Source organism: Hippocampus guttulatus, chromosome 16 (assembly GCF_054856545.1).
Source record: "Hippocampus guttulatus isolate MCC_2025c chromosome 16, RoL_Hgut_1.0, whole genome shotgun sequence".
NCBI lineage: Eukaryota > Metazoa > Chordata > Actinopteri > Syngnathiformes > Syngnathidae > Hippocampus > Hippocampus guttulatus.
Window position 1 is genome coordinate 3792332 of NC_141276.1, and position 21583 is coordinate 3813914.

The window sequence follows — 21583 nt, forward strand, 5'->3', positions numbered from 1 at the left end:
CCTCAGTGTGAATCCAATTGTGTTAATGGCTTCAAAGTACGGTTCTGTAACCTCTGGTACATTTGATAATATTATGGGTTGGTTTTTATTTGAAGTGCATCGCGTTATACTTTATGACGTTGCTTTCCACTTGGTCTCATTGAGGAAGAAATGAGGAAAAAAAACCCCGGGTAAAATCACATCCAATGATTAGGCAAACAGAAAAGTCACATTTGTCTTCATTTAATTCATATTTATTTTTCATTCACAGCTTTACCACTTTCTTCTTATGGCATGACGATAATACATCTCATTACTAGATGGATGGCTGAATCCAATGTTCATTTTTGGGGCTGGGCGCAAAAAAACGTCTGGGAAAATTAAAATGATAAGAAAGATAAATAAGAGGGATGAAGCACAGAGGGAAAATAGGTCTCGCTTGTTATCTCTTCACATATCTACTTTGCTTTATAATGCAAGGTCTAGTCCTGCGGGCGTGTTTTTTATTCTCTCTACATAAGCGCAAACAAGAATAGTTGGTGGAAAAAGGAGAAGATGGATTGAATGCACGTGGCTGTGCGGCATCACAGAAGTGTGTGTGCGTGTGAGTGTGTGTGTGTGCATGCATGTGTGGACGCGAGGCCGTTTGTGTTTGGGTGTTGGAGGTTTATTGTGCAGTCAAAAGGATGGAGGCCATAGGGTTAGGATGCGGCGATGGTCAGGAGGTCTTTTCGGGTCAATTCAATCTTCACAGGTGCCTATTCTTTCACAAGGGCGATAAACTCTGAAAGAGAAAGAGGGGGGTGGGGGTGGGAGGGGGGAGTGGGGTGGAGTATTCAGTGTCTTTTTTCGCAACGTGCCATTGCGACAGTCATATCTAAAAATGTATGATACTTTCTTACTTGTGACTGAGTAGAATCTTCATATGAAGAGTGTAAAACTTTATTTGGAAACATGTACGATCATTTTGATGATTTCTACTTCTATTATATCCAGCTAGAATATCCCCCACACCCCCCCCCCCACCCCCCTTCAAACTCCAAACAACAACTCGGTTGAGTCGTGTCTCTTTAAGACAGATGGTGTTGTGAAGCTCCACTGCGTTTGTGGCATCGTGTTTTTGTGTGCCCTAATGACACCCCCCTAATCCATCTAATTTGTCGTCGAACGTGATTTACCTTCGACTCCAATCTTGCCGTCTCCATCCTTGTCAGCTGCGCGTAAAAATATTTTGGTTTCCTTATCCGTCAGGTCCCTGCCATCTTTGGCAAAGGCCTTCAGGACGAATCTGACCAGATAAGAAGGCGCGTGTTTATATTGGCGGCGGAACGAAAAATCAGGCTTCATTTCTGGTACGCTTTGTTGGCATGTTCTGCGTCGTCTTACTTGAGCTCCTCCTCTTCAATATAGCCACTGTTGTCGGCGTCCAGCACCGTGAAGACCTTCTTCACATCGTCGGGAGACTTGTTCTTCAGGCCAATCATGTCAAAAAAACTCTTATGGTCAAAAGAGTCGGCCACTGAACACACAAGCACAGTCGACAAATCACGGCTTGCGAGTTGAAGAACTTGTAAGATGTGTGGACCACTGTTTGTTTAGTTTTGGGGTGGGGGGGGGGGGTTGTGATTTACCTGCAAATGCATCGAGTGCTTTCTTGATGTTGTCAGCGTTGAGGATGCTGTTCATTGCCATTGTGGCTATTTTGGCTGTTGGGAAAAGAGAAAGGGACACAGGAGGCGACGGAAGAGGGCACTGGGTTAAAATCGATGCCGCGAAGGAACAAGGGTGCGCATTGTTGTACGGAATTACGCCGTTGGAACGGAGCAGCAGGAAACCGGCGCGTGTGAGATGAGCGGCGACGAGTGAGGCCGTGAACTGAGTGGTGAATCGAGATGAATGCAACCAAGGCAGAGGGATGGTTTTGGAGTTGTAGTCTATCAGGTAAAAACAGGAAAATATCACGTTGAATGAAGCCGTCAAGGGAAGAAGGACAGATGGCGGCCAGCACCTTATATATGAGTATGGCATTTTGTTTGTGTGTTTTCATCGAGCTGCTGCAGATGAAAGCAGGGCAGGAGGGCCTCAGGCCAAGTCAGCGGGGATTAAACAGACCATCTGAGTCTTCAGCTGTCTCTGAAATACCAAATGAGACTTCACCATACCAGTTCTGATAACATGAAAGCTTCTTTCATTCAACGGCTACAAAAAGTCTGCACACCCCTGTTGTCAATCAAAAAATTATTTTAACGCAAGCAAAAAAATAAATAAAACAGACACACACACACACACGTGAGATAATGCAATTGCACATGTCGGCGTACCCTTTTATAACTGTTTGCACCAAAACACAGTTTGGTTTCATGGGACCATAACACACGTTCCGACATTTGGGAGATGTCAAGTGTGCCTTTTCTCTCACAGCTTCTTTTTAAGGGTCACTTTGTGATTGGAGATAAAATGGAATCACATTTTTACGCAATTAAAAGACACAGTCGAGATTAGATCTTTTTTTTTCCACGGCGAAGAGTAGCATTTGCCCAACGCGAGATCTTCTCAACGCTCGGATTATGAAGGTGACCCCCATTTGCCGTGCTTTGTTGGTCTTCTTCCATTTTTATCACTGCGGCTGATATTTGAGCTTGTTGATCCCTGCGCTGTTGTCCGCTTCGGTGACGCAGCCCTCCGCGCGTGGATCAATAGCGAACAGTACTTAACTTGTGCGGCCACACGTTCAATCTTTTATTATTACCAGCGCAGCCTCTGTTTGTGACCTATAGCGGAAAGCTGTCTAGGGAATGGTGAAACAAACAATTCACTCTGAAATGAAGAGGGTAAGATTGACTCGGTGAGAGAACGTCAGCCACTGAGCTGTCGGCGGAAGCGGGTAAAGTCAATTATTTATTTACAGTCAGCCCGACCGCATAAAGATGCATTATGGGCCAGCTGTTGAGCGTCTTTGCACGGCACCAAACGAGGTTTGCATTTATATGTACTGACATTTGAAATGATGTGTTAACCATGAGTCCCAAATACTTTTTCTATTGGGAGACGAGGAGGCCCCTGGATGCGTCTCTGTCGAATCTAAATGAATACAGCAGGCTATTATTTCCTTGTGCCTGCGAGATAATTTATCGAAGCCCCTCGGAATTGCACAACATCTGCATAATCGATCCTCAAATGACTCGATCAAATGCAATGAAAGCTAACAGTAATTGCTACGGATGCTGATAGCGCAGGTAGAGAGAGAGACTACAAGGAAAAACACCAACAATAGAAGTGAGTGGATTGCTTAAAAGCAGCGCAGTGGCCTGCGGGCTTGGTGGCTCTTATCACGGCTGTCCTCTGTCTAAACCTCTGGCACTTAACAGTGCAGGATAGCTTAGCCGCACACTCTCCTCTTGGCACCGACGCGTCTGTTCAGTATTTTTTTTTGCTCTCTGTAACTCCACATTTGCATTTTATTTTATCTCTGATGTGGTGTAACTTATGCATATTTTGACGCATGTGATTGCGTAGATATATTAACTCATTCAGTACCAGCCAATTCTAGACCAAGTCCGAAAAGACGTTTAAAAACGTCTTTGGGAGTGAATGAGTTCATCTGGACCGTATCGTCGGAGATAGATCACCGCCTAAAATCCAACGTTGCGTAATCAAATCACATTGCTGACATCTTTTTTTCAAGGAAATCAGCAAAAATGATTCCAGTCTCAAAACAGCGGATGAAACTCAATTTTCCAAAAGCGATCGAACAAACGGGTGCATGTGGCGGACCTCGCAATAAATAGCAGCACAGTATTAAAAAGGTTTATCCCGAGTGCTAACCGCGTAGTCCTCCCGTGTGACACACCTTCTGCTACTCGTATGGTTTGCAGTCTCGTAAAGTTGCACATTCATGAGATTCATTTGCAAAGCCCACATAATGAAAGCAAGGCGAGTGCCGAGACCACTTGACGTATTTGCACGTAATATTAGCAAACAAATTAAAGATGCAGATGATTTGAATCGCCGCTTGTAAGCCCCGTGAAAAGTCATAAATATTTCGTTATGAGTGTCCATCTCATTAACTTCATAATTAGTGATGTATTCTTCCGCTCGTGAATATTCATGGCGGAATGCATGCGCGAGCGTTTTCATTTCCCGTCTACTTTTTATTGATGAAACCTGCCTTCGTTCATAAATTCAGAGATGGATTCTGACGGGCGAATCAACAAGTTTGAGTCCTCCAGCATTTTTGGTGAGCAAGTTTGCTTAGCGCACTCAATCTCATTAGGTGTAATTAAAATGTGACCTTGAAAAAAATCACAAGTAAGCCCCGGGACACCACTGCTTCTCATTTTGCAAACAAACGGTTGCTATCGGAAAGTAATTACCTGGTCGAGATGCTGTCTCTGTATCTAAATTTGATCTCATTCTATGGAGGAGCCAGTTCAGGAAGCTAAACACCGGCCTTGCTCCTTTATTTTGATGACCCGATTTACTTTCACGAAAGGTCAGCAACCAGATTTCAAATGTGGTTCACTTACAAGTTGATCCCCCCAAAATGGTCTTGATTTGATACGGCATTAAAATATAACACAGCGCGATGAGCAGACGAAAGCAAAGCATTTGGGGATTTCAGGAATTTGCTCGTGGTCACTGAGGGTGTGGTCACCGATGTTGCTCAGCTTCATTGTGTGGTTTTTGTGTCTCCAACCAGACTAATTAGACATCGCAATTAATGATCATCAAACGTTGGCACTGTTCTCATCAGCCAGTCTTGTTTTGTGATGCCCATCCTTGTTTTGCCCTTCCTCCCCCTTCCTCCTTGCAGCTATTCGATTTCTTCACCTCATTTTCTCCCCCCCCCCCCCCACCCACCCAAGGGACCTCTCTGTCCTCTAATATCCCCCCTCTGAGATGATTAACCCCCCTCACCCCACACCACCACCGCTCTCCCTTTCAAAGACCTTTGTCTGTCTCATTTCTTTACACTTTTAATTGAAGCTTTCTCTTTTCATTTCACCGCTGCTTCAAAGCGTTTCGCATCTCCGGTGACATATTAAATCCCGTCGGCGTTTTTTTTTTCCTCTGTTGCGCCCATCCGTCAGAAATAGCACTTATCACACCGCTTTTGCAATTTATTGCCACTAATTAACTTAATATGTATTGTTTGGATAGTGAAAGCTGCTCAGCCTTAGCAACAAACGCAGCTTTAGCGTTTCTTTTCACTTCCCCGCCTCCGGTTTCACTTTAGAGTCGGCCCATGTCCAAAATTCGACCGGGAAAGTTGCCTTCTCCTCTCACGTTGTCTTCAGCTTTCGAAGTGTGGAAGGAAAAAACCCGATTCGAATGAAGGTGGGATGTTGCATAAAACAAATATTCTGTAAAAACACAATACAATGATTTACTAATCTTCTCAACAGTTTCGAACCTCCATTGTCGTATTTCACACTTCATAATGCGTCGTCCATTTTCAGTCGGAGATAGGTCTGGACTGCTGGCAGGCCGGTCTAGTACTTGCACTCTTTGTACTATGAAGCGCTGTTGTAAGGCACGCAGAACGTGGCGTTGTTTTTGCTTTTTGGGTCGACATTGTATGTGGTACGCTGATTTGTTAGGAGAAAAAAAAGTGGCGGTCATTCCGTTGAAAAGTTAGTGTCATTAATTCAGTCTGGTGGAAACAGTTTTGATTTGTGGACGAGTACAACGAAAGGGCAATCTGTACTTTGAAGGCCACTTTACTCCAAAGATGTAAGGACTTTTTTAGTACAAACATCAGACTTTTCGACTGACCTTTTGCTCAAAAGACCAATAAAAAGGCTTAAAGGTGACTGTGTGCGCAGATGCAGAAAGGTTGTAAACACATTTGAGTGACAGGAAGGCATCTGGATGCACTCGAATCTCGACATTGCCCAAGAACATTCAGGACTCGAAAGTGAAAGAGCTTTCGGGTGTTCGTTTTGAATTTTGGAGCACAGGACAGCCATTGTGATGGGTCTGCAAATTCAAACAGTCTGCAAATTTCGGCAATGCAGAATGGTCCTGACTTGTGCGGCGTGTTTAAAAACATTGGCCCCTCCTGTGCATTGTCCATCTGGATCAATTGACTGTGAAATATTTGAAGCCATATCATCCTGTTATCGCTGCGCCCGTCCCTCTGCCATCTGGTACCTCCAGTTAAGATGTTCTTTCCAATGTCCGACCATTTTATTGGCACATTTGTCCAAATGAAACGCCGGCGCCATCTCATCAGAGCGGCAAAAAGGCCACCAGAGGCGCGCCTCTCGCAAGCCTCCTGACAAGGCGACGGCCCAGATGAAGCGCTGACAGGTAATCCTGGGATGACCATAATGAAAGACGGAATATTAAAAAAGAAATGACAGGGAAGAGATTAAAAGCGGAGGGAGTTGACGTTGAGGGGGAGAAGTTAGAAAGGGAGCGATGAGGCCGCCGACGTGGTTCGAGGCACCGAGGTCAACGTCGGATTCCGCCGCGGAATGCTAGATGAGGCGCGGGGAGAGAAGGGACGACGAGGAGAAATTGAGGGAAAATAAGGCCGCTATGCTGGCAAATCTACATAAGCAATGAGGTGTGGTCCTCGCTCAAAGCTTGGGAGACTCTCGTCGTACAAAGGGGAAACTATCGGGGGGGGGGGGGCTCTAAAGACAAGAGGACGCCTTTCATGGCCTCTTTCTATTTCCACATCAATGACAACATCACATACTTAATCAGCGCAATCGCTTTGTCGCTAAACAACATCCTAATTTGAGCCCCCAGTCGTCCCTCCCGCTTCACGTTGTCTGATTATGTCGGCGTCTCCATCATTGTAAAGGTTATGCGTGATGTGATTACTTGTGGGACTCCCGCGCAGGTTGTTTCAAATGAATATGGCTCTTCGTTCCGGGGGCTGATTGGCATACTGATGTGAGATCCGCAAACAGTCGGAGAAAATGTGTGCACGTCTGTCTGCTGGGGCCTGCGTTGCGGTCAAACAATTCATCGCCGGGCGGCTATTTTTAGTCACAGCAACGAGTAGGGATGAAACAGTAAGACCTGTCGACTGATTTCCACCTATTGACTAGTTCGGGTCTGTATTTGCAAACGTCGGAGTATACTGATCTAGGTGGAGGCTTTCCACGTTAACTTTCCAAGTTATGATCTCCAACCAGACGCAATGCATTAGCGCAATAACAAAGTCAAATCAGAGCGCGCCTTGTTGCACTCCGGTCCTGCAAATGTTGCCCTTTGTGCACAGTTTATTTTTCCGATTATTGATTGCTTCATTAACACATATTAACTCACGCGCCATGCGCCCGCTGGATTCCAACTCGATGTAATTTCCACTTTATTCCGGGACTCAGCCGGAGGGGGCGGGGAAGGATTCTCGTTTGTGTGCAAAGCCGAAAGGAACGGCGGATATCATCAATTATATGAAATTAAAATGAAATAAGGCTTGCGGATGTGTGCTCTGCTTTAACAATTTAATAGACGGATACAACGAGCAGCCGCCCCGCAGATATGATGATCATATTTGCTTTTATTTAATCACTTTCAGAGGTGTCAGGTTTTTTTTTTAATGTGTTCGGTGAGCACTCAGACAATATTTTTCTTAGGCACCTCTGTGTGCTAATCTCATTTTGACTCGGGGCTCTAACAGTGAACTGTAGGACGCAAATCAATCGCTCCCCGCCCTCCAAAAAAAAAAAAAAAAAAAAAAGCTGCTGCGAATTGGAATCATCAGCAAGCCAATCACCAGCATTCTCGGGGAGTAGATGAAAATCCTCAATCAAATCCGTATCTGACTTTGGGACGCCCAATTGCTTTGTGGTCCTGTGAATTCGGGCATATTGAGCCAAAATCAGCACTTCTGACTGTTCGATGGTTTTTTTTTGTTTTTTTTTTCATTAGCTTGCAAGGTTGCAGCTGTAATTGAAAACTTGCTTTGGAAGGCAAAGTTTTGCCCAGCGCAAAGGTAACTGTTGGTTTTTCTGTTTCCTCATTGTTAACATTTTTTTTTAGGTTCTCAGTTTAAAAAACATTGTGGTCTGAACCACTTGACTGAAGTCTGACGCACCCTGTCACCCCCCCCCCCCCACCCCCAAACGCCAAAACTTCATATTTGGATCAATCTTTCGTGATAAAATGAGTTTATGGCAATATATGACATGATTCTATCATCCAAGTGTTAGACGGATGCACTTGTACGATGTAATGTGCAATATAAAACCTGTCCTGCTAAATTGGGAGAAATCTATATTGATGAGACTGCGACGTTTTTTTTTTTTTTTTTTGCAATGTGCCAACGTGTGTCACATCGGGCGGCTATCATCAAGTCGGGTTCATGCGCTTGAATTTGGCGCGCATCGTTCCCGTTGCCGCTAATGTCCCGCGCTGACATGACTTCTTAGCTCTTATTAGGTGCGCACTTGCGACTGCGGCAGGCCGTGATTACGTTAGCGAGGGCTCAAGGGGACCAGTGCTTCCTTGCGGACTGCTAAGATGAACTCAAAGCAGCCGCCTTGTAATCCGACTGCGTTCGCTCGCGAGTGGCGCCAGAGCGGTGGATGGCGACGCTAGAATAGTTTTTAGGGACAAGACTAGAGAAAAAATAAAGTGTAGCGTCATTCATTTGGCAGAACAGCTTTCTGTTCTAGTGCAAAGGCCTCTGATTCCAAAACGGCACATGATTTCAAAGTTGCAGTGCAGAAAATGCACAGTGGTAAATTGATTACGATTTAATGATTGGGTCGGTCAGTTACACCCGTCAGAAAATTACTTGGCGATTAATCAATAATCCTTGAACTTCTAGTTATCGTAATGGCAACACCCCTTGGGTGGAAACATACTGACTCCATTATTTAAATATGTAAAAAAAACTGTACTGGGTGCAAAAAAAAACAACCCCCCAAAAAAAACATGTAAAAACTAGCATTGCAGCTAGTTTTCTACTATGTTGTCATGAAGAGGCTGAGAATGTAGTCAGGGCTCCTTTGAGGCAAGCATCTAAGCACCGCTGGCTTTTAATTTCACTTCATTGCTTTCTGTTTCATGCTCTCACGCTTGGCTTAGTTTGGATAGAAGTGTGGCGCATTAATGCGGTTCTATCGGCTCCGGGCTGGGGCTTTAACCCGGTCATCCCTCCGCGCACTTACGCATCGGCAGTACACGCTACCCGCTCTAATTCACTGGTACCGTAATTGCGCAACACTCTGTTCTCGAACACCATGGCAAAAATTCACAGTCGGACTTTGACATCCGAACGGAGCAAAATGTTTCCTTGTTCAGTTAGATTGGTATTGAAACGGTCCATGTTATCATGCCGGTCACATTTTTGACATCACGTCCCATTGCGAGGCTTCAAACGGAAATGTGGCCACTGAGTTTAGAATGTCACAGGGTGTCATCACCGGGTCGCCACAGAGCTACAGAGAGACTGGAAAAGGCACAGAAGCGGTCGACCGTGGAAATGTATTAGTTGTTTCCTGGATGAAACGCATGTTGTGAATTTTGCACTTGTGTGTGTGGGGGGGGGGGCTGAAGGGGGAGCGACTGAAGCGCACACACAAGGTTTGTCGGCGTTTTTGGCGCGAGCGTAGCCATGAAAGGTCCTGATGTGGAATCGGAGGTGACGGTTGAAGCAGGTGATTTGATGGACACAGAGAAGGAAGAGGCGGGGATGGGCGAGAGAGAGACATGGATGGAAATTGGAAAAGGCAAGTGATGGCGGAAAGGACGAAGTGAGCGGGGAAGAATAGTGACGAGAGAGATAAATTGATACTGATGACAATGGGATGATATCTAATTTAAAAATAAATCCATTTTTAAAAAAATGGATTTGGAAGCTGCTATCAACAACTACATCATCAGCCAGCACATCGTGTAGAGTATCTGACAAACAACCAATCCGGTTGATGAGCAATCCAGAGTCGAAAATGAGCCCGTTGGTGGAGAACCAGAGTGGCTCGGCAGAACATGCCAAGTCCACGCCGAGTCTATATGGTGATCCGTATGCCATTTGCATTCAATTCAGGCTTCCGGTACAATTTTCGTCATCGCAGCTCCGGTGGCTCATTTTAGATAGAAGTAATGCTCAATTCCCAAAAGGGCACTTTTCATGCGACAGGAGAGACAACATGTTTGTGGTCAAACAACAAACAAGCCAGAGGGGCTGCCTTCCTATATGAGCAGCAATTTTCAATTTGCTTTCTGACAGATGGAAACGCGCACTCTTCATTTTCTCGTTTCGTCCTCCTTCATTCCTTTCTTCCACATCTCATCTTCTCTTTTTTTATGCCCCCCCCACCTCCCTTGCATCGCTTCTTCCTGTGTCAAGGTGATAACTATGTTTCCTCTTTTCTTTGCCAAGAAAAAAAAAGGCACATCTTGATTTCTCTTCGCTGGCTGGCGCCCATCTCTTTCATCAAGGTCTTTTGCTTCTTCATTTTGACAACTTGCCACTCTTCATTCAGGTGAGATGAGACAAAATCGGACCCCAGTCTGTACGGCCGAGGTTGTCTTTGCATCTCAAGACGCCCTCCGCGTTAAATTGACACAGCTTCATCTACATTTGGTTCAAAAAAATGGAATCATAACCCAGTTTACGCTGATAAGCGGTGTCTCATCACACTGACTGATGTCCAGTATGTGAGGATGTTTGGAATTGTGAGGGCCTCGTTTTGTTCCTCTTTTAATCACAGTTCGTCATCATCCTCTCGCCCCCGTCTCCGTTGTTTGTAATTGTTTCTCTTTGTAATTCCTTTTCACCCAATTTGGCTGGCGGAGCTCACCTCCGTCCCGCTGAAGCTCCCCCTCGCCACCCAAATTAACACCCTCATCTATCTCGCTGCCTCCGCATCCATCTACCCCTTTGCCCCCCCCCCCCCACCCCCCAAAAAAAATTACCTCGCTCTTTGTCTGGCAGTCTTCCCCATCCGCGGCTCTCCGTCCATGCATTTCCCACACACTCATTTATTGTCCGCGAATCACATTTGTGTGATCTCATCAATGCCCTCACCCTGGCACATTTTGGATCCCCCCCCCCCCATCCTCTCGCCGCTAAATCCTTGATTCAGTGTTTTTTTTAATTCTCTTTTTTTTTCTACCCTCTCTTATCTTCCTCTGTTCATTGCGGCCCCCCCCCCCCCCTCCTAAAGGGATCATTTGGCACAAGCAGACAGCCTCTTCTAGCCCAGGAGCAGTGCACTGAATGATGACCGCAGGAGGACACAGAGACATATAGTTAAGCCTCCAACCAACCCCTTTTTTTTGTTAGTTTTTTTCCCCCTTCTGTTCTCTCTCTTACCAGGGAAACAATCGGTCATGTTTGGTCGGCCAAGGCTGATCTGTGGTCACTTTGTCAGACAGTAGGGTGATCCATCTGCAATGAATAAGAGGTCTCGCGCAGTAGACGATCCACATAAAGTCCACTTGGCTACCGGCATTGAAATTTGCGGTGGGCGCACTCGCAGATATTTAAATTCGCACTTCAAGCCATCACTTTTTTCCGCTGGCTGCACTTCCCCTCACTCTTCTTCCGTCTCCCTCCAAATGATTACATTCACACGAAGCACTCCTCAGACATCCGCATGAATTGTTTTCAAGGTGTTAGGCCATCCTAATTCCGCCCCGAGACTTGATGAGGCTTACAATGTTTATAATAAAAGAATGGCATTCGCTTCACCAATTGTCTTGTCCAACGGACATACAGGAAACAGGAAAGCCAGACAAATGGTTTGAATCCTCTCCACCGTGCTGCCAAAAGCTTAAAAACTTGAAAGCGCCCTGTGTGATTAGTTTAGCGCACCCTTGTAAACTACATTTGAATGCATTGACTGTATAACCAATGACCTTCTGGATGACCTCTGAAATCACTTTGGGCACATTACGCAGCACGCAAGGTGCCGACTGGCGAGCAAAAACGACACCAAGTTTAGAATGTGCTGTGTGCGGGGAATGCTGTATCAATGTGCAAGGCTAGCTTCCACCTAGCACCCCTGAGCAAGTGCAGTGGAATGTGATCCGAGCCAAGCCCAGCAAGTGATGACTGCAAAAGGGTGTCCCCCGCTCGTCTGCAGTGTTCTTTGCACTTTGCTGCATCAACAGAATTGCTGTCATCTAAGTGATGCGCTTGACTTTGACCTCTTCCCTGCGATCAGCGGGCGGGCTGCTTCTTGTGTTTTAGTTCTTCTCTTGGCAAGACGAAGGCGGCCCCGAGGCCCGTTCTCTGCCAAAATACTCCCAAACAATATGGCTAAAAAAAACATATCGTGTGGATGCACCCTTACGGTGCACATAATGCAGCTCGCAGCGCAAACAATTCACTCGGCATGTGAGGATGGACTGCTTGGGATGGTTTTAAGCAATCCGATCTTAATGCAATAATTCTCAACCTCGTAAAGAAAATAAGCAAACTGAGCCAACTTTGAAGTTGACATGTCGGTGTGTTCAAATCACAACTCTTAAAAACTGAAGAAAGTGAGCATTATGCCAACAGTCTCAAACTTGGGTCGTAAATTGGATAGCGATTGTAAATTGGACCGGCAAATTGGTGCCGTTGTGAAATCCAGCTTCTTTCATCTTTCAAGTAAAGCCTCTCCTTCCTCAAGAGCACTTTGAAACAGTAATTCATGCCTTCGTCACATCTCAGCTGGATTATTGGCTTGCACTTACTTTACTTTGGAGTTAGCCAATCCTCCATGAAGCATCTCCAGTTGGTCCAGAATGCTGCACATGACTCCTGCCTACTCCGGCACTTAATTTTGCTGAACACTGGCACTCTGTAATAGTTCGGTATGTAAAAATATTGTCAACACAAACTTTTAGGAGGCGCCCGGTCGCGTTGCGCTCGCCCACTGTTCATGTCGCCGTAGCGGGGCAAACAATAATTCTGTACGCCCAGAAAAGCAGCTCTGCGTCGCGGTGCAAGTGGCGGTTTCAAGAGCAAGAATTTTGGATATGCGGCTATGGCACCTGCCCCGGAGGTAAGCCTGGCAAAATGACACAGTTGGACTTTGAAAAATCCGACAGAAAACGAATGGATGGACAGACTTTGAAAAACACTGTGCGGTTGACTTCCAGAGATGATTGCCGACCCTCCAGACGAGCGTGTCACCTCATTTCTGGATAAGCGGTGGAGGGCGTACCCCCTGTGGTGCGCTTGGGAAAAAAAGTAAGTCAAGCTAACCCATATAAATTTAAATTTAATATATATTGTGAACAGTTCAGCTTACGAAAGGCCTCTCAGAACTCATTGTGTTCATATCTTGGAGACTGATCACGCGAAAGCAAATGCCACATCAATTTTGGTGCCGATTGATCGCCGTTTCTCAATCTTACTAAGCAATAAACCCGCAACGATTTTGAATGGACAAATATTGTCCGCTTCCTCCCGTGACTCTCACCAAGACATGAGAATAAGAAGAGGTGGTGGCTGTTTTGCTATTTTGCTGACAAGAAAGGGGAGCTTTGAGGTTCGTGTACTGATTTCTCTAAAACAAATTGAAAAAGCAAGATAATCAAATTTTCCTGATTAAAAACATCCATAACTTGAGCTTGTTAGAGAAAAATGGACCATCCCAAGCCCGGATGATCCCTTTAAACTGCAGTGCAGAATGTGTGTTTAAGTGTGTGTGCACGCGCCCTCATTTGAAAATGCTGCAGTCTTCGTCATGCCTCTCTGCCTCCCAGTGTGATGCAAGGGCCTTGTTTGATCCCCCCCCCCCCCCTCAGTGATGGAGTCCAGTTAGGCTTGCGGGGTAACATATTTGCTGCTGGAGAAAAAAAAAAAAAGAAAAAGCTAACTCAAAAAAGTCCATTTTAATGGTGTCATGCGTGAGAAGTCGACATTCAGATAATTAGACAAATGGTCTTAAATGTCCCCCAAAGTCTGTATCGAGTGCCGTATTTGTTTAACCGTTTACGTTAAGCCAACCTAGACGTTGAGAATTCTCTTTCTTAATGTATTATGTCATTGTTTTATTTAATTTGTTCTATTTTTGGGTCCAAATCAGCTACTTTCCACCTCGGTTGTTTATAGCAAAAAAGGCGTCACGTGTTCTAATTAAATCCCCCCCCCCCCCCCCGTGAGTCTTTTCAAAAGAAGATGAAGCAAAATGACATTATTTATTCATTTCATGATTTATCTGTCGCTCCCCCCCCCCCCCCCCCCCCCATTTGTCTTATCCTCTCCACAATTGTCTCATTCACCATGCCATGCGCTCTCCATTTCTCGACATATTTCGATTTCGGCTTCTTTGTCCTCTTGTCTTTTGGTGAATGGAGCGGCTTCATCACCTTATTACGGCGTCCCTTTCTACTTGCCGGACAACATTCGCCCATCAGGCCTCCCGCATTAGCGCCTATCCAAATAAAGAAAGAAAGAAAAACACTTTGTATTCTGTACCACGTCTGGGACGAGGTATTGAATAGGAGAGGAAAGGCAGGGGGATGGGGGGTTGGGGGGGGGGCCGTGTTAAAGTCACAGTTTAGAAGGTTTAGGACTCTTGACATTAAGAGGCTTTTGAAAACGGAGTCGTTTGAGGTCAATTGTGTAAACAACAGACATAGCGAACAGCAAAATATCGGCTACTCGTGGCATGGAACGTGCCCCGTTGTTTAATCAGCTCACGAGAGCCTTTCAGTAATGATTACAAAAATGTCTCTTTTTTTTCCCCACTAATATGTGCGTCTTTTCATCCAAATAGGCTGGCATCATTGGAGGAAGAAATCCCAAAAACCTTGCAGGCAGGAAGTTGCATTCAAACAAACTAACCCCTGCTGGCCTGCTACCGACAGAACCACCTTGGCAGAGGTAAGTCTGACTTTACTCCCCAGGAGGGGTTTTTAGTATTGAAGCCCATCCTCAATTCAGAGCTTAATGTATACTCACAGATGGATCGCACAGCATGCATTCAATAAGAGACACAGTGGGGGCACTGTGTAAATATTGTCATCGTCATTCATTTGATACGTACAGGAAATAAGCGCAGCGCTATGTCTTTTTATGGAGGTGTGAAACGTGTGCGGATGGAAATTCTTCTGTAATCTCGACAAAATGTTGGAGTATTTCCTTATTGATTTGGGGCATTTGAGTTGGAATAGAACAACAGCCCCCCCCCCCAACCCGGAATAGAAACGAATTTGCTCACTTTCAGAAAGGAAGATCAACCGGCATGAAACACAAAACAACTTTTTCACTTTGTTCTAGGATTTTTAAAAAAATATTTTTTTTAAACGGAACGGTCAGTCCTACATGTGGCCTGCTAACATCCAAGATGGAACCCCGCAGCGCCGTTTAACTTTTAACAAGTGTTCCACCAGGGCGGACCTCAGCTCTCTATTGAGTGCCATTCTCACCCCGACAATTTCGTGCACCATTGCACATGTGTTGATGAATGATTGTTTGCGACTGCCTGCACGGACGCAGACAAGCAGTCGGATCGCAAGTGTCTACTTACCGTGACTCCAATGTACACTTTAGTCCATTAACATTTATAGTGCTATGCTGTTTGCTCATGTGCGTCTGTAGCCGCATGATTGAGCAGAGCCCCCCCCCCCCCTCGTAGTGCCTCGTATCTCTGACCCCCACCAGTGCTGCCTGGTCAGCAGCAGCAGTTGACACCCTCTCCGCACCCGTCTCCCGCAGCGCTGCCAGCGTCCGTGAATGTATGAGCGCGCGCGCGCGCCCCTGGTCTGCCAGCACCGACCTTGCAGCACAAAGCAGTTAGAGCCGTGGCGGCGCACTCTTCAAAGCTCTCACGCAAAGACTCGCACTCCGACTGGGGCGGGCGGACACGACGCACTCCTAATGTTCAGTGTGAGCCTCGCCGGCGCTCAGGACTGGCCCGGGGCCTGCTGGCGGCGAGCCGGCCTTCTTACAAAGCGAGGGAAAGAGGATGGAAAGTGGGCGGCGGCAAGGGGGTCAGGAACACCATAGTCACATTCACTTAGATATGTGCCCATTCATCGAGCTACAAAAGACGCAGACACCGGAAGTGAGTTAGCGCTCGGGGGGGTAAGCAGTGAATAGAGGCGTGCGTCTACACACGCGCAAAGTCACTTCAGAGAGTAGCTGTATAATGGTATCGGTGTCGGCCGGGGATTTGGTATGTGGACCTTGAGTGGGGCCTTCCCCAACTGAATCCACTTCCATAACACAACTCGCACGTTGCTATTATTGTGACCATCAATACTTAACAAAAATGCAACCGTGGCCTATGTACACGTTCTGGAGCACGTGATGTGTATGGAGAACAATTGCAAAATGCGATACTTTGATCATGTTGTGTTCCCGACCAGGGAGGGATGTGACAGGTGAAAACTTCGGTTTAACTTTCATCTTTGACGAGCGGACTTTCTGCCAGGCTTTGATCAGCAGCGGCGAGTCGATGAGCTGGCAATTCTGAGAGGCGCCGCTTGATCCGATATGGATTATGGATTAAATAAAACGAAGTGTTCAGGAATGAAGGTCAGATGAAAGCGGAGAAAGGACGACGCCGTGCGGGCACGACGGGGCCCGATGTGGTCGAAATTACGAAGCCGGCGGGAGGACGGACGGGAATTGCTCGGTCCACGTTTACGCTCTTGCGATTTGCTGTCATTCACGCTGTCGGTTGATGATGATTATGCAGTTGCGATTGACAGTTGACCGTTTTCAGTGCGAGGGCGCACGCTTTCCTTTTGCCAATTGCCCTGACTTTGACGTACTTACTCTTTCCAGATTGTAAAGGGAAATGCATTGCTGCCTAATATGATGCTATTCCCCCGTTGCCATATGCATTTATTGCACTACCCGAAGTACCGGTTTATTTTTAATGACCCCTTGAATTGAAGTTGAATACTATTTATAATCGTCTGCCAATTATGCTTTTATATCACCTGCGGTGAAAGAATATGCCGAGTCAGACCTGCCAATGCCGATTTGTATTTAGTGGCCAACTAACCGCTTAACCTCTGATTGATGCTTTTTAGCATGAAAACATAATGTAACTCTAAAAATAAAATGACTCTTTCCCCAAGCGATGAAGGATTCAAGTGGCCTTAACAAAATAGGGCACGTCGTCATCTTTAATTTTTCTTTCCTTAAAAAAAAAAAAAAGAGAGCAGGCTCTAAATTAAGAAAAGTCTCAATCCATTTTCACTCGCACACCGTTCCCACCTGACCATGGCTTTGCTAATGATCTCATTTAAGAGGTCGTGGCTTTTCTAATTAGAAACCAGTTGAGTCTCTTTGTGCTTGGCTAACCTTTAGGTGTCACTCTAAAGTTAGCAACAACTTTTGGACCCCTTGTCACTGCCGTTTTTTGGAAGCCGCTTCCAGAATCGCCGAAGCGCAAGTACTGCCTCAAGGACAGAAAGTGGTTTGTTTGGATACCGTCGGAAGTTTCTTTATGTTTTTGTTGACATGTGACACTGCAAAAAAAGATGGACTCGCAAGAATACAATTGTGATAGATTGGTTAGCAAGCATAGAGTAGCGAACAGACGTAATATTGACCTCATAGATTTCCTTTTCATGTCACACGACACGGTGCGAGGGGAGTTGCTGCTTGTCACGACTCAGTATGAACCCATGGACCATTTTTGCGACATTTTTATTGAGCCATGGCACTTTTCTTTTTTTAAATGGGGAAAAGTCTCTCCACTAATCAAAAAATGTCACCAAAAAATTGATCCTTAGGTTCATTATGTGCCATCAAATGAAAGGCCATTTAATCGTTCTGCTTGTCACTATACGTCACTGGCATTGATCATTGAGCAAAGATAACAGTCAAATATTTGTAGTAAATAATTGTCAGGCCAATTGGAATTGGATAATTTGCCTCGGCAAGCCTGATGAGCTCTCGTGTCAGTGGTTGGCAGTTACTGCTGTCGAGCAAAGAACAAAACTGTCACGTGTCGTTTTAATTGGCAAACCAGGCACCGACTCCACTCCCTCTTCAATATGAAATGCACATTTTAGAATTAAAAAAATAGCGTCATCTGCTGGATATGTCTTGTACCTGTAAGGCAAAGAAATGAAACAATGCAGGTGGTGCAATTTGGTAAGACCACCTGAGACCTCACATTCCAATCCATATTACTTGACAAGTCCAGCTGAAAACGTTCGGCCTCCCCCATCACATGACTTTTCCAAAACATTGGCCAAACAGCAGCGGCAGATATTTCTAGATATGTCATTGCATCCCGCTCATAATTCCTCATTTGCGGCTGACAATGACTTGTTGTTCCAGCACACACACACACACACACTTACAAGGCCTAAACAGGTCATGTCAGTCACTTTTTTTTTTTTCACTGATGAAGCTGCATATCAGCGAGCCTGTCGAAGCTTTTCCACGTGCCGTCTGCCTTAGACAAAAGCCGTCTTCGACCTTGGCAAAGACCACCCATAGCAAAATGTCAATGCTGAGGCCGGTTTGAGTGTGAAATGATCCTGTGTCTGCCAGTTGTGTCACAGTTGGAGATGGGTAGTTTATCGTGACTGTCCATTTCTGTTTGTGACCAGCTGTTCACCCCAAAAAGCGAGAGCAAAGCCTCCGAATGCAATTATAAGACTGCGCCATCTGCCAAATTCGGTTTCTGTCGCCTCAGCAAAAAAAAAAAAAAAAAAAACATTGTCTCCCACTTTTATTCTCTTATCATCTCGTTTTAATTAACGTCCTTTAACGAGTGCCCCCAACTCGAGGTTAATTGCACTTTTCATGCCAAAATCGGCGCAAATGCAAATTCTCACGGGGCGACCTCCGTTCCGTGGTTGCGAACGCTGTTTTAATTATTCGGCCAAAATGGCTCACAAATATGCTCACAAGTCAAAGCGAATGCAATGAGGAAAGATCGGGTTGTTATACGAGAGAAAAATGTCATGTCACATTTCTGCTCAGGGAGCGCTCGCCTCATTAATTCACTTCCATGACTGCTGACTTTCGTGGCAAATCTACTCGGTACTGAGGAATGTTTCATTAACTGCAAAAAAAAAATACTAATAATAATAATAATTTCAAAAGGGAAGTACTCCGATGAAGATTTGTACTCACTTTTAATTGATACTGCGAAATATGAATGAATGAAACAATGTTTATGACGGAGGTTGCTGCAGCGGAGTCGATTACACTGAGGGATCCCACCGAGCGCGGTGCTGATCATCATGTTGCTTGTCTTTTTAAGGTTGTTGAAATTGTGCTGGAACTTCTTTGCATCACACGATGACACGCTGACATCTTTGCTAGCAGGAAGCTAGCAAAGACATTTTTGCTAGCAGGAAGCTAGCAAAGATGCACCCTTGTATTGGCTTATTTTAATGATGGATCCTGGTGATGTGAACATATTAATGTGTAGCTAGCGTCGCGCATAAAGTTGAATGAATTAGCACAAGAGCATCGCGGGCGTCAAGATCAAGTCCTCATTTCAGCGCATTCTTCCCAATTTGCATTGTCATTGCATTTGCCCTCGGCCCAGCGTCCTTTCACAACATGGTCCTGCAATGTAATCATGTATGAAATAGAAAAGTTATGTCAGGGGCAAACATGTGACAGGTCCAATGTCAAATCACAATCCGGCAACACGCCCCCCTGTCAGCTCTCTGCTGTCAGTCAGAGCCTTTAATTGGATCAGGCCCGGCACATATAGTCAAAATAACTTCGGTGGAAACCTAAACACCTGGACCACTGACACAGGTCAAATTTCAAGTCGAATTTGGTCTCAACACCCCAGAGACAGCGAGAACAGCAGCGGTCGCACCTGCACGGCACTGTTCCATACTCTGTCCCTCTTCATGTCTTCCTGTCACCAAGTGAGCGCGCCCCCCTTCCCCCGAACCTCCAGGAGCTTTATATCACACGTGACATTTCACACTCCACAGAGCTTGTTAAATTATAGAATTCCCCAGGAAATCAAGTGTGGATATGTTCGCATCTATTCCACCTGATTGCTATCTAATGGGGAAATGGTGATAAGCTTTAGTTTCACAGACGTTGATCAGGCAAGGAAGGATGGGGGTGAGGGCGGGGGAGGCAAAAACAGTGTGGGGGGATGGTTATGGGTGAGGCAGTGATGTGTTGGGATCTCTTCAGACATGAGCAACAGCTGCTTTGATGTGGTCTACGATTATCAGAACTATCCAAATATTCTTATGAAAAGTCGCAAATTTACTAACTGCATATTAAATGTTCCATAAAACCAGGATGCACCGATTTGTTTGAAATTCCAAACTCTTTTTCCCATATTAAATATAGTCATTTAAATAATCAGTTGCATGATATAACTTCTTGGATCATACTAAAGCAGGTCTAAGTTGTGGCCTAGGTGGTAAAATGCTATTTTAGAGGAATTGATGGAAGCAAAGGGGTGAAATCAATTCATGTTTGTTTGTTTTTTAAATCTCAATTTTTTTCACCACAAAACATTAGAAATAACTTCACTGTAAATCCACACATTTTTTTTCTTTGCTTAAATCTATTGCGACTCTAAACCAAAGCCTGTGCATCACTCTCATCCTCTCTCTGTTTAGTCATTATAATCCACCTGAGAAAATATCTTAAGTCTCTTTGCCCTTCAGGACACAGCTGTTCAGCCTGAAGGGCACTTTTGGTGAGAGGACTGGCTGATGAATACGACAATGTAGCGCCGCATTGACAGATGCAACTCGTGAGAAAGATTTGAGGAGGCAAAAAGCGGATAGCTGATGCCAAATCATCACATACATGGATGTGATATTGACCAAAATGTGCCACTAGCTCATTATTTATCATCATCATCATCATCAAGCCAATGTGCACCGCAGGCCATGTAATGCATGAGTAGTGTACAAAAAAAAAATCGTTCATTCAAGAGTGCGCTCTGAAGACTCACCGGCACTCGTTAAGGAATGTAATCGATTTCCCCTCCCTGACACACACGCGCACACACACACACACACACACACACACACACACAGAGTGACTCACAGCTTTCAGAGCACCAATCACCATCGCCAGTTTTCAGCTCCGGTTTGTGAATGGGATTTTGGGCTCAGTTTAGAACAATGCCAATTGGAAACATGATCTTGTAATTCTATGTTGTAGTGTATATTTTTGGCTACGGGCCGTCTATTTGATTTTGGTGTCCTAATTATTTCATTATGTGACTTGTTGAATTGCTTTTGACTCCCATTAGTGGTGACATACTTTTTGATTAACTCATCACCTCATCGCCATTCCTATCGTGTCCACTGCTCGTCTTTGAAATCTTTTTCAACACTCTTCTCTACTTTGCCAGAGCCACGCCAATCTCATTCACCGTTCCTGGACTTTCTTTCTTTCTCTCTTTTGTTCAGCCCGCCTGCCCCACAAAAACCACTCCACGATCATCAGTCACACTTACTGTACCTGCAACGACAGAGACTTGGTCCCGAGCGCCTCCGAGTCCTCGGCAGTTGGAAGGGAGAGCAGCGAGCCTGCGAAGCTGCCGATGGGAGCGAGCCAAGTGGAGGACGGAGAGCGGGAGAAAGAGACCGTGAGACCGCTGAAGAGAGGTAGAACGAGAAAGTGGATGCTACGCGCTCTCGGAGGAGGAAGTGGAGGAGGAGGCTGGCTGGAGGTGAGATGAAGGGGGGAAAAAAAAGAGGAGAGGGAGGGAGAGATAATGGG

General features: G+C 45.5%; 1 protein-coding gene and 1 long non-coding RNA gene across 2 annotated transcripts; one reads left to right on the forward strand and one right to left on the reverse strand.

Moving 5' to 3' along the window:
• Positions 1–206: 206 nt before the first annotated feature.
• On the reverse strand, positions 207–21572 carry pvalb6 (parvalbumin 6). The gene is made up of 5 exons (XM_086132755.1): positions 21323–21572; positions 1611–1685; positions 1366–1498; positions 1158–1267; positions 207–763 (listed from the first exon to the last, which is right to left on the reverse strand). The coding sequence occupies exons 2-5, from the start codon at positions 1669–1671 to the stop codon at positions 738–740; spliced, it is 330 nt and encodes a 109-aa protein (XP_085988881.1). The 5' UTR covers positions 1672–1685; positions 21323–21572; the 3' UTR covers positions 207–737.
• On the forward strand, positions 11258–21405 carry LOC147192544 (uncharacterized). The gene is made up of 4 exons (XR_015103183.1): positions 11258–12941; positions 13039–13129; positions 14664–14770; positions 21271–21405. It is a non-coding gene; the product is annotated as an uncharacterized LOC147192544 (long non-coding RNA).
• Positions 21573–21583: the final 11 nt, after the last annotated feature.

Coding starts and splice junctions, on each gene's coding strand:
- pvalb6 (XM_086132755.1), bottom strand. CDS start 1,671: ATGGCAATGAACAGCATCCTCAACGCTGACAACATCAAGAAAGCACTC. Junction 1,499..1,610: donor AGCACTCGATGCATTTGCAG/GTAAATCACAAC, acceptor TTGTGTGTTCAG/TGGCCGACTCTTTTGACCAT. Junction 764..1,157: donor CGGCAAGATTGGAGTCGAAG/GTAAATCACGTT, acceptor TTTCTCTTTCAG/AGTTTATCGCCCTTGTGAAA.